Here is a 12,755-nt window from a genome sequence, read left to right as displayed (position 1 = left end):
ACTTGAGACTTGACTTGAGGATAAAGACTTGAGACTTACTTGAGACTTGCAAAACAATGACTTGGTCCCACCTCTGCTGACACACCTAGTGTGTAGTGTGGGGTATCAGCTGGTAAGTATAGTTTTTTTATATTTGTGTCCTTAGAGTTCAGATAGATAAAGCCTTGTGTATAATAATTAGTCATAACCACAACTCAAAGTCAGGGACTAACTAAATTTGGGACTTTGTGTCTGAGCCCAGGTTAAAACAATGTGTAAAAAAGCATTTAGTGGCATGGCTGAACAATGCTGTAAACTATTGATACTTATTTATCCATGTTCACAAAAAGGACTGTTTATTTGATTATTTGCATGTGTTAAACTGTGTCACCACCTTAGGCTTTCATTTGAATTTACTCACAAATCTCTATACAGTACACAAGTTTGTATTTTCTCCAGAATGTTTGTTCATCTTTTAAGTTCATTTCAATTAGAAGAATATGAACTTTTAGTATTCATTCAGATGTTTTCTGACTCTAAATTTTCTTTTGTCATTACTCATCTTTCTATTATTTACATTTTAAACATGTTTAGCTTTTTTCCAACTTCTTCTGTGTGAACATCAACTTTCAAAAGTTCTGCACTTTTGTTTTCAGGTTAAAAATTCTGTATTTTCCAGCTCATTCAGAATTTTTAACTTAACATTCAGCAATTAATTCATTTCAGTGCATACATTCAGATTCAAGCATTCACACTGCAGTTTCTTAAGAAAATGCCCTTTCTAGTTATGAATGAAATTGTAGAAAGGTATCAGAAGCATCACAATCAACAAGACATTTTTCCCTGGGTGAAATTTAAAAAAAAAAAAAGTTTTGCACATTTAAAATATTTCTTCTGTTCACTGCAGTGGAGCGACTGTGTCATTTGATGACATCGCAGGGCAGGATCTGGCAAAGCAAGCACTTCAAGAAATTGTCATCCTTCCTGCCTTAAGACCTGATCTCTTTACTGGTCTGAGAGCTCCTGCACGTGGCTTGCTTTTATTTGGCCCACCAGGAAATGGGAAGACCATGCTCGCCAAAGCAGTTGCTGCAGAGTCTAATGCAACATTCTTCAACATCAGTGCTGCTAGTTTGACCTCCAAATATGTGGGAGAAGGCGAGAAGCTCGTACGAGCACTCTTTGCGGTTGCAAGAGAGTTACAGCCCTCAGTAATCTTCATCGATGAAGTGGACAGCTTGCTCTATGAAAGGAGGGAGGGGGAGCATGACGCCTCTCGCCATTTAAAAACCGAGTTCCTCATTGAGTTTGACGGGTTGCAGTCAGGAAGGGATGACAGGGTACTTGTAATTGGAGCAACTAACAGGCCCCAGGAGCTCGATGAAGCAATATTAAGGCGCTTTGCAAAAAGAGTATATGTGACCTTACCCGATGAGAAGACAAGATTTACGCTGCTGAAAAATCTTTTGGGAAAGCACGGGAGTCCACTGAGCCAAAACGAACTGTCCTGTCTTGCAAAAGTGACTGCAGGATATTCAGGGAGCAATTTGACAGCATTACCCAGAGATGCTGCACTTGGCCCAATAAGAGAGTTGGGACCAGACCAAGTCCGTATTATAGCTGCTGCTGAGGTGCGCAACATTAAGATGAAAGAATTTGAGGATTCTCTGAAGCAAATCAAACCAACTGTTAGTCCAGCAACTCTTAATATGTACACCAAATAGAACAAAGATTTTGGTGGTCCTTCTTCAATAAATGCATTCATTAAAAAAAAAAAGGAAAGGAAAGTGGTATTTATCTTCTGAGTCTCATCAAGTAATTAAACATCGAGCAATTAAGTATATTTTTCTAAATTGTTATTCTAAGTAATAAATTAAACAAATTAAATAAAGAAATTGTCATCCTTCCTGCCTATATGGCCTGTATTTGTATAGCGCTTTACTAGTCCCTAAGGACCCCAAAGCACTTTACACAACCAGTCATCCACCCATTCACACACTGGTGATGGCAAGCTACATTGTAGCCACAGCCACCCTGGGGCGCACTGACAGAGGCGAGGCTGCCGGACACTGGCGCCACCGGGCCCTCTGACCACCACCAGTAGGCAACGGGTGAAGTGTCTTGCCCAAGGACACAACGACCGAGACTGTCCAAGCCGGGGCTCGAACCGGCAACCTTCCGATTACAAGGCGAACTCCCAACTCTTGAGCCACGATCGCCCTAAGCCACGGTATATAAAAAAGGGGCAGGGACACCACCACCCGGCCACATCGATGGCCCGTGCATCTCAGGCTACCAGCTTGCTGGTGGCCTGCTCTTACACAAAACCTAACCCTAACCCCAGCTCCCCCTAACCCTAACGCCATGTCGGGTGTCTAACGACCCAGCAGGGCCTGCTGAGTACAGTGGTGGTGGAATTAGCCCGATCAGACACTCCTATCTGCAACTTTGAACTTTTTATTCGGTCAAATTTTAACCGATTTCAACCAAGTCCAGAACCGTTGGTGCTATCGACATGGGGTCTTCACCAGGGTGTCCGGAGGACCCCAAAAAACCCCGTAGACACCACTTTCATCCCTCTACGACACTTACTTTTCAAGTTATTCCATTTTATTCGGTCGACTACTGGCTATTACCCCCTAACCCCCTAACCCTAACCCTGGCCAATTGGGAGAAAGAAGTATTAGCCAAATGTGGGACGAAACCAAAATGTTATCTCAGATACTTAGATGACATTTGGGGTATCTGGACGGAATCACGTGAGGAATTTGATAATTTTGTGGAAATTCTCAACACACACGATCCATCAATTACTTTGAAGAAGGAATTTGAGGAAAACTAGATTGATTTCCTAGATACCACGGTGTTTAAAGGACCGGATTTCTTAAAGACACTTAAGTTAGATATTAAAGTGCATTTTAAAACAACTGATACGCACGCACTACTCCACAAGAAAAGTTTCCATCCGACACACTGTTTTAGAGGAATTGTGAAAGCACAGCTTTTACAGTTCGATCGGATTTGCACGAGACGAGTGGAGTTTTTTGAAGCAGTAAGGGCTCTTTTTAGGGCCTTGAGGAACAGAGGTTACCCTAGGTCCTTTCTTAGGGAATGCAAGACCTTTAAGGAATCTAAAACATTGGATGATCGGAATTTGATTCCACTGATTACAACCTATTCGAGTATTTCCAAGGTTTTAAATGGGAAGTTTAAAACGAATTTTGACACGGTTCCAGATATACAGCAATTTGTTCCTTCGTCTAAGGTTATCACAGCCTATAGACGGAATAAAAACTTGCGGGATTTTTTGGTTAAAGCTAGATTACCATCTTTAACTTTGCGGAAACCACAGGTGTTGGAATCCCAATTTGTTAGACTTAAGTTCATCAAGAGTGTTGAGAAAAAAGTGTTTCGAGTTGAGCAAGGTTTCAGCACCAACTCGAAGAATTGTGTATACGTCATTTTTTGTTCAAAATGTGGTGTTCAATATGTTGGAGAAACCAAGAATACATTGTCCACACGTATGATGCAACATCGATACAATGTGAAGAACAAGAAGGCAACAGAAACTCCTTTGGTTAAACATTTTTCAATTCATGGTGAAGAAGCGATGAGAATGGCTGGCTTGCAAAGAAATGTGAAGTGGACGGATTGGGAACGTAAAAAGAAGGAAAAGTATTGGAATTTTTTTGTTAGGTACCAAAGAACCATCTGGCTTAAATATGCAAAATTGATTCAGTTTCTATTTTGACCCAACTCCGGATCCCAAATTGTTTGTCCAACCCTATTTGGAATTTACCCTAGTCTGGTCCAATTTTGTATCATCCTAACCCTTTATCCTCAACCCGGGTCCTTTTCCTAACCCTAACCCCTCCCCCTTTTCACCTTTACCTCCTATCTCCTCCCACTACCTTTCCCTAACCCCAACCCTTTCCCTTACCCTAACCCCACCCATGATCCTTTTCCCTAACCCTAACCTTTCCCCTAATAACCCAAATTGGCTTGATGTCTAACCCTAATTCTAAGTTTGACTTCTTTAAAAAGGTATATTTTTTCCTTAATTAATTTTATAAAGTACAAATGTTAAAATATATTAATCTCATGTAAAAGGGTTACACTAATAACAGTAAATTCATTATGATAACGTCAAGGAATAAATATTAATTTATATACTCAAATATTAAATAAGCATTAACACTAATAAATAAATAAATGTAAATAATATAATGAAATAATTTTTTTTCAATTCATATAATTCATCATAGTACAAATAGATGAACACATACAGAGTCAAACCCTAATTTTATAAGAAGACAGGGACACTGAAACAACATTAATAAAAAAAAAGAACTGTATAAAACGCATTACAGACCGGAGAATATAAAAGGAGCGCAGGTAGGAGAGAGAGCTCATTCTGCTTTCGATGACCGAACAGTGCACATCTCCAGCAGCCAGCCATTGTTTTGAGCGCTTGGATTTTTGTTGATTTTGTTTTCTTTCGTGCCTCACAGGCCTGAGGGAGACACGTTTTAATTTTTTTGAACCGGAAAACACGTTTTTTTTTTGTATTTAGGGATTTTTTTAAGCCTTTGTGTTCTCTTTTAGTTGTTTGAGCCCCTTTTGGATGTTTTCTTTTTTGGTTAAAAACAAACCTTGTTTAGTTATTTTTTTTTTAAATTTTTAGTAGAAATGTAAAAGAAACAGCCGAACAGACAGTTTTTATTTTAAGGGATTTTTAAGCCTTTTGGGCTCTCTTTTAGTTGTTTTGAGCCCCTTTTGGGTTTCACTTTTAGTTGAAAAAACAATTCATTTTTTTACATTTCATCTACATTAAAAGACATTTACAAATTAAAAAATAATTAAAAACCACCCGTCATGGCTGACGAGTGGCAAGAAGTCCGCTACGGAAGGCAGCACCAGCGAAGGACCGTGCACTTGTGGCTTTCCAGCATTGCTGGGGCCCCAGTCCTTTCTCAAATTCTAACCCTAACCAGGGGGGTCCCTAGGAAAAACAATGAAAAACAGAAAAGACAAGAAAGTCAACAAACAGAAAGAAAGATAAGAAACATAAACAACAAAGGACGGGATGTCAAACCAAGCAGGGGGTGCCATGAAAACAAAGAGAAATATAAAGAAAGAAAAACAAATAAGACAAAGAGACAAACAAGAGAAACAGAGAAAGCAACGAAGTAAAACAAGTAAGAAACGAAGAAAAAATAAGAGAAACAGAGAAAGCAACGAAGACAAACAAGTATTTGAAAAACACAAATAGAAAACCTAAAAGAAGGAGGAGTCAACTAAAAGTATAAAAGCCAAGAGAGGCAGAACAGAACACAAACAGACAGAAACACACTGGGCCAACCTGAAGAACGCGAAACTACGCCGAAACGTCGCGAAGGCCTAATGAAGTGCACTAGACCCTAGAAATGGGTAATTTTTTGAACCAGAGCAGGGACACCACCACCCGGCCCCATCGATGGCCCGTGCACGCCAGGCTACCAGCTTGCTGGTGGCCTGTTTCTTACTCACACCTAACCCTCAATTTCGGCTCTAAACCTAACCACTCTAATACCTAATTGGACTGAGTACTCCCCTATCTCTGGAATGGGCCCTAAACCTAACCTCAGTAGACCCTGTGCAGGGTGGGATTTGGACCCTAAACCTAACCTTTCCCTGCTCCTCTTTACCTCTCCTCACCCCCATCTTATTAACCCCATCCACGGGATCCCACTTTAAATAAAAGCATATGTGTACTGTTTGTGTATTTATACACAACCATTCATGTATAGTCAAATAATAAAAAATAAAAAAAATGTTCATTGACCTCTTACTACCACACACCAAATCCGGTTGTTGGTACTTGCTGGCTTGTGTAGCCACTAGGTAACAAAAGTTCAACACTGCCCCTAGCATCCTGGAGCACTTCTGTTGTCTTTTGTACGTGTTTTGAGTTTTTATGTGCTTCTGAGTTTTCACGTGTTTTGGAGTTTGTACGTAATTTTACGTGTTTTGGAGTTTTTACGTGTTTTGGAGTTTGTACATGCTTCAGGGTTCGTACGTGTTTTGACGTTTGTATGTGCTTTCTCTGTAGGGGCCACCGTAAATATACTTTTATTTATTCACTCCACATAAAATGTAATAAATAAATCATATAATACAAAAATCAACTATTCAGATTTCAACTTTTAAATTTTCAGCTTTTTTCTTTTACAAATTTAAAGTGAAACAACACAAAACACTGCAAACCACAACACAATTAAATATAAATTACTTATTAATTATTATTTATATAAAAGAACATGCATATTCTCTGTCATATGGACCTGCATGAATAAACTTTCTGAATCCTTTATCATCTGCAACCGAAAATAGTTGTGGATGATTACTATACCTTTCTAATGTGACTTTGTTGTCCCTGGCTCTCTTTCTCTCCCTCTGGCTCTGTTCCTGTGCTACTGAGTGTAACTACCGTCCCTCCCCCCTCTTCCCAGCGCAAAGCACAAGGCTGGTGTGCTGAGTGAAGCGGGAAAAAAGTGCGAGAGAGAGGGTGAGAGAAAGGAAAAAAAAAACCCACGGCTCGCAATAAGGAGCCGGCTCGCGTCGTTCACGTCAAAGAGCCGGCTCTAAGAGCCACTATTCAGCAGGCCTTGGTACGTATTCGTGACTAAATGTCCGAAGAATTCCCCATCATGACCGGGGTCCGGCAGGGTGATGTGGTGTCACCTCTGTTGTTCAACATCGTTATCGATGTGATGCGCAAGGCATTTGAGGGCCGCCGCGGAGTCCAAGCCTCGACCGATCAATTTATCACCGATCTAATGTGCAGCAAAATGCACCAAAGAAGACATGGATGAAACAAATCGAGGATGATTTGAGGACCCGTCGACTTGACCTCGAGAAGGCAAGAACCATCGCCTTAGATCAAAAAGCGTTGGTCAAGCAAGAGAACCTGCAGCACCTATAGCAGCGTAATGGTTGTGCGGCAACCACCGCCGCCGGGCGCCCGCTAAGGACAAAGAAGAAAAAGAATTCAGGAGACTAATTTCTTGCATTGTTTGGGCAATTTCTGGTTCAGGGTGTTCAAATAATTCTGGCTGAAAAGATTATTTTAACACATGTTGAGCTGCAATTACTGCTTCTGTTCATTGTCCCCTCCAAATTAACTTTGGAAGTAGAGTTATTATATCCATCAAAAGGAGTGACAGGACCGTGTTCTTTGCTGCTACACATTTAGCTATACAAAGGTGTCACATTATCGGTATTAGCTGTAATTAGATGTTGATCTTGACGCTAAGTCATCAGTTTTGCTATTTTCAGGTGTAGCGAAATGTTAGGCTGTGGCTCAAGTGGTGGAGCTGTCCTGTAATCTGTGGCCTTTGCACATGCCAGAGACTGCTTGGCTTACACACTGAGTTCCTAATAGCAGACAAATATCTTGGATAGCAGCTCTCCTCACATCACTGGTGAGGGTGTGACTGTGTGAATAAGAGACACTGCGAGGTGTTTTATAGAACCTTTGAGGTTAAAATGGGATATGAAAGTGCAGACCATTTATTATGATCTTTTCCTGCTCCTTTCCATCTATCTTTTTACAGATTCTTCTTTATCTCCAGAGAGGTTTTGCGGGGTTTTTGTGTTTGTTTTGTTTTTTTGTGAAAGAAATTGGGGCTGGACAATATCCAGATTTTCCCAAAATTTCCCCATAAACAGGAAACTTAAAGCTTACATGTAATGGCCTCATTTTTTAAAATCAAATATTGGATTTATATATGATAGGAACCTAAGGGGATTTTTTTTCATATTGTGAAATGTCCTGCAAAACAAAGTGAGGTCTAATAATTTTATGTTTTTTTAAATATAGGCAGGCTAGTACAGGTGGTTGCCTTGCTGTACTTCCCTATGCTGAGTCATTAAAAATGATTTTGTTGTTCGTCCCGTTCCCATATGCTGTAATTTTAGTATTGAGTTAATATAGCAGTAGATTCAGTTAGCTTTGCATAAAAATAGTTGGTAGAAATGTCTTCCAAACAGCTACTTTTGACTTTCTTAGTTTGAGTACATTTCAAAGTCTGTACTTCATTTACTTTAGTAAACATGCCACAAGCAAGCTTAAACTATTTGCATTATTTCTAAACTACAGTAAATCAAGGAACAGTTACAGTTTTACATTCAATTTAAAAAATAATATAATATGTGCAAAGAGATTTAATCTGTTTTGATTTTTTCTTTGTTAACATAGATGAACAGAAATTTTAAGAAGCACAAAAAGGTAAAAACTGAGACTTTTGGACTTCAGCCAGGTTTGCATGCTTTTTCATAAATGGTTAATACATAGCATTATTGAACCTGTAATTCAGTTATTTGTTGATTTGTTTTAATTTGCAAATATGTGTATGTAACCATTTTTAGTCATAGTTTCTTGATTTATTTTCAGTTTCAAAAAATATTTAAGCGTACAATGAAGCAATTTTAAGTTTGAATAATGAAAACTTTTAATTGACAGATTTTTCAAATTATCAATTCAATTAAAATGAACACGATATAGATAATAACAATTTTCCTCTCTGTGTTTAATAATATGTGATATAGATTGTGGAACATTTAAGTTACATTTGCTAGACTTCAGTTTTTAATGTGAATGCAAAGTATGAAGAACAACTTAAGGGTGGCGAATTGGCACATGATCACATGACCACAAACCATTCCTTGCTTTAATTGGTGATCAGCTAGCATGTATGGGCTAACAGAAGAAAACCACCAAAGAAACAATACACACAAAACTGATGTAGCCCAGGGTGATAACTACACTTTAATTAATAGTTAAATCACTTTTGTAGTTTGCACATACACACAAAATGGGCAGAGCAGAACCACGATGTAGAAACCATAAATATGGGGAAACTAAAACTGAAAAATAGTCATCAACAATGCAGCCATAGCTCGCCCAGGGAACATAACCAGCAGATTCCTAGCTTCGACTTTAGCATAATGCATTCAAAGTTTTTAGGCCATTTAGTGGATGCATGGAAACAATAAGTACTTAAATCTCTCTAAAATGCATCTGAGAAATAGCTGTGCAACTGAATGAGCTATAAGGAGCAATTTTATAAATAATAAATAATCAAAACAGCATCACACCATATACAGTTTATCAATATTGAACAAACCTCTTTTCCTTTTTCTCTCTAGAGGCACAGATCAGTAGTAGGAGGCATGGATGCTGGACTTTCTGCTTCAGGTGAAACATATCAGCTTGGCTGCTGTTAAAGAGGCCAGCAGGAGGTGAGCTCATAATAAGGTTTTGGTGTAGGTGTAGCCAAATCCTCATTGGGTAAAAATCATTTAGCCTCATTAAAGAGGGCCATTGTTATTTTTTAATATATTTAGAGAGTCAGATATTTTATATTTAGCTGAGATGTATTGCATCTGACCATGAATGACAAAATAAATGTTGCATATATAAAAAAGAAATGACTGCAGCAGTAGGGTGTTTACAACGTCTCACTCCTCTCTGTGACACAGTCCTCAGGGAGCGATGAGGAAAGTGATGAGGCAGAGACATTAAACACATTAAACCACTTTCATCTGACAGTAATCGAAATCCTGATTTTCACTGAATTATGCATGCTCTTCCAGTTATTACCTTAGAGGAGGGAGGAGATAAATAAAACTCGGGAAGTAAGCCATCTGTTTGCAACCGGAATCATCACACACTGTGTTGGATTGTTGCTGCTGTTCTTACTATTATATCCCAGAGCAGACACTGGAAAACAGGGAGGGAAGAGAGATCTGTACTCTGTACCTGGAAAAAACAAAACAAAAACTATTTTATGGTTTTGGAAGATCAACACTCGAGAATCTGTGTAATGAACTGAACACATGATTGCATTAGACTAAACCAAGCACACTTGTTTGCAGTCAATTGGTCTTATGGTAAATGGACTAGTTCTTATATAGCGCTTTTCCACTCTTCTGAGCACTCAAAGCGCTTTACACAACTTGTGCATTCACCCATTCACACCCATTCGCACAAGCACAACTGACATTCACACACATTCATACTCCGATGAATGCATCGGAGAGCAATTTCGGGTTAGTATCTTGCCCAAGGATATTTGGCATGCAGACTAGGGGAAGCCAGGAATCGAACCACCAACCTTCCGATCAGTAGATGACCTGCTCTACCACCTGAGCTACAGCCACCCTATGTATGTCAATACGATGCATTTCTTCTATATGTAAAGTTCACAGAAGGATAAGAAACATCTATGTGTGGAAGCAGCAGGCACTGTTCACTATATATATGCGTCACGGTTCTGCTGTGTGGCAAGCAGATTGTGGGCCCAAATTCAGGACTCAGGACAAAGGAATTAAATGCTAATGCAGCTTTAATGGTGATGAGTAAATAAGGTAACTAAACAAAGAGTCACAAACATGGATGAAGACCTGGAGATGCAGAGAAGCATCGATTAAGCAAGATATCAGAATTTAATTCAGTTCAATTCAATTTTATTTATACAGCGCCAAATCACAACACCAGTCGCCTCAAGGCACTTTATATTGTACAGTAGATCGTACAATAATAGATACAGAGAAAAACCCAACAATCATATGACCCCCTATGAGCAAGCACTTTGGCGACAGCGGGAAGGAAAAACATCCTTTTAACAGGAAGAAACCTCTGGCAGAACCAGGCTCAGGGAGGGGCGGGGCCATCTGCTGTGATTGGTTGGGGTGAGAGAACGAAGACAGGATAAAAGACATGCTGTGGAAGAGAGACAGAGGTTAATAACAGATATGATTCAATGCAGAGAGGTCTGTTAACACATAGTGAGTGAGAAAGGTGACTGGAAAGGAAAAACTCAATGCATCATGGGAATCCCCCGGCAGCCTACGTCTATTGCAGCATAACTAAGGGAGGATTCAGGGTCACCTGGTCCAGCCCTAACTATATGCTTTAGCAAAAAGGAAAGTTTGAAGCCTAATCTTGAAAGTAGAGATAGTGTCTGTCTCCTGAATCCAAACTGGAAGCTGGTTCCACAGAAGAGGGGCCTGAAAACTGAAGGCTCTGCCTCCCATTCTACTTTTAAATACTCTAGGAACAACAAGTAGACCTGCAGAGCGAGAGCGAAGCGCTCTAATAGGGTGATATGGTACTACAAGGTCATTAAGATAAGATGGGGCCTGATTATTTAAGACCTTGTATGTGAGGAGCAGGATTTTGAATTCTGGATTTAACAGGAAGCCAAAACAGGAGAAATCTGCTCTTTCTTTCTAGTCCCTGTCAGGACTCTTGCTGCAGCATTTTGGATTTTAACTGAAGGCTTTTCAGGGAGTTTTAGGACATCCTGATAATAATGAATTACAGTCGTCCAGCCTGGAAGTAATAAATGCATGAAGTAGTTTTTCAGCATCACTCTAAAATCAGAAATATCCTGTCTCAGAGATGTTGCAAAAATGGAAGAACGCAGTCTTACATATTTGTTTAATATGTGCGTTGAAGGACATGTCCTGGTCAAATATGACTCCAAGGTTCCTCACAGCGTTACTGGAGGCCAAGGTAATGCCATCCAGAGTAAGAATCTGGTTAGATACCATATTTCTAAGATTTTCAGGGCCGAGTACAATAACCTCAGTTTGATCTGAATTAAGACGCAGAAAGTTAGCGGCCATCCAGGTCTTTATGTCTGACAGGGGATTTCTAAGAATATCCCCCCAGGGCTCTTCAGCTGAGACACCTGAGTTAGAAAACACAAACACTGCAGTCGTCTTTACTCGCGAGGGCAGTCACAGAGTGCTCGTCCTCGCAGGAAGCACTCACGGACTCGCGCTCTGTCACTGTCTGCGTTCTTTATTTATACAAGCTGGTCACATGTGTGTACAAAGATAACAAAGTTATTCCAAGAACTTAGAGCTGAGGTTGCCCTTTTCTAAGTCTGTATGTTCTTAGAAAAGAGGAAGCTGTTAGATGCTAAATAAGTTTATCACACAAGAGTTCATGTAAAAAGTCACGTAGACATGTGGATTGCTTAGTGATCAATGAAAACACATTTCATGTAGCTGATCACACTATGTACAATTTTCTTCTGGCAATGTCTTTAAGACATTCCTGCAGTTTAACTCATTGGTGAGTGTTATCTGGCTTCATGGACAGATAGAGCTGGGTGTCATCTGCATAGCAGTGTAAATGTATGCTATGTCTTCTAATGATACTGCCTAAGGGAAGCATGTATAATGTAAACAGAATTGGTCCTAGCACTGAACCCTGTGGAACTCCATAATTAACCTCAGTGTGTGAAGAGGACTCTCCATTTACATGCACAAACTGGAGTCTATTAGATAGATATGATACAAACCACTGCAGTGCAGTACCTGTAATACCTACAGCATGTTCTAATCGCTCTAATAGGATATTATGGTCGACAGCATCGAACGCTGCACTGAGGTCTAGCAGGACAAGCACAGAGATGAGTCCACTGTCAGAGGCCATAAGAAGATCATTTGTAACCTTCACTAAAGCTGTTTCTGTGCTGTGCTGAGCTCTGAAACCTGACTGAAACTCTTCAAATAAACCTCTGCAGATGATCTGTTAGCTGTTTGACAACTACTCTTTCAAGGATGTTTGATATGAAAGGAAGGTTGGAGATTGGCCTATAATTAGCTAAGACTGCTGGGTCTAGAGATGCTTTTTGAGTAAAGGTTTAACTACAGCCAGCTGTGGTACATAGCTGATTATTAGAGATAGGTTGATCATATTTAAGATCGAAGAATTAATT

At 39.7% G+C, this 12,755-nt stretch overlaps 1 protein-coding gene across 1 annotated transcript; it reads left to right on the top strand.

The window, feature by feature from the left end:
* Positions 1 to 766: 766 nt before the first annotated feature.
* LOC101472266 (spastin-like) lies at positions 767 to 1,703 on the top strand. The gene is made up of 2 exons (XM_076873616.1): positions 767 to 786; positions 887 to 1,703. Exons 1-2 carry the CDS (start codon positions 767 to 769, stop codon positions 1,701 to 1,703), a joined length of 837 nt encoding a protein of 278 aa, XP_076729731.1.
* The last annotated feature ends 11,052 nt before the right edge of the window (positions 1,704 to 12,755 follow it).

This window comes from Maylandia zebra, linkage group LG15 (genome assembly GCF_041146795.1).
Source record: "Maylandia zebra isolate NMK-2024a linkage group LG15, Mzebra_GT3a, whole genome shotgun sequence".
NCBI classification, from domain to species: Eukaryota; Metazoa; Chordata; class Actinopteri; order Cichliformes; family Cichlidae; genus Maylandia; species Maylandia zebra.
This window is presented reverse-complemented; position numbering and strand designations above follow the sequence as displayed.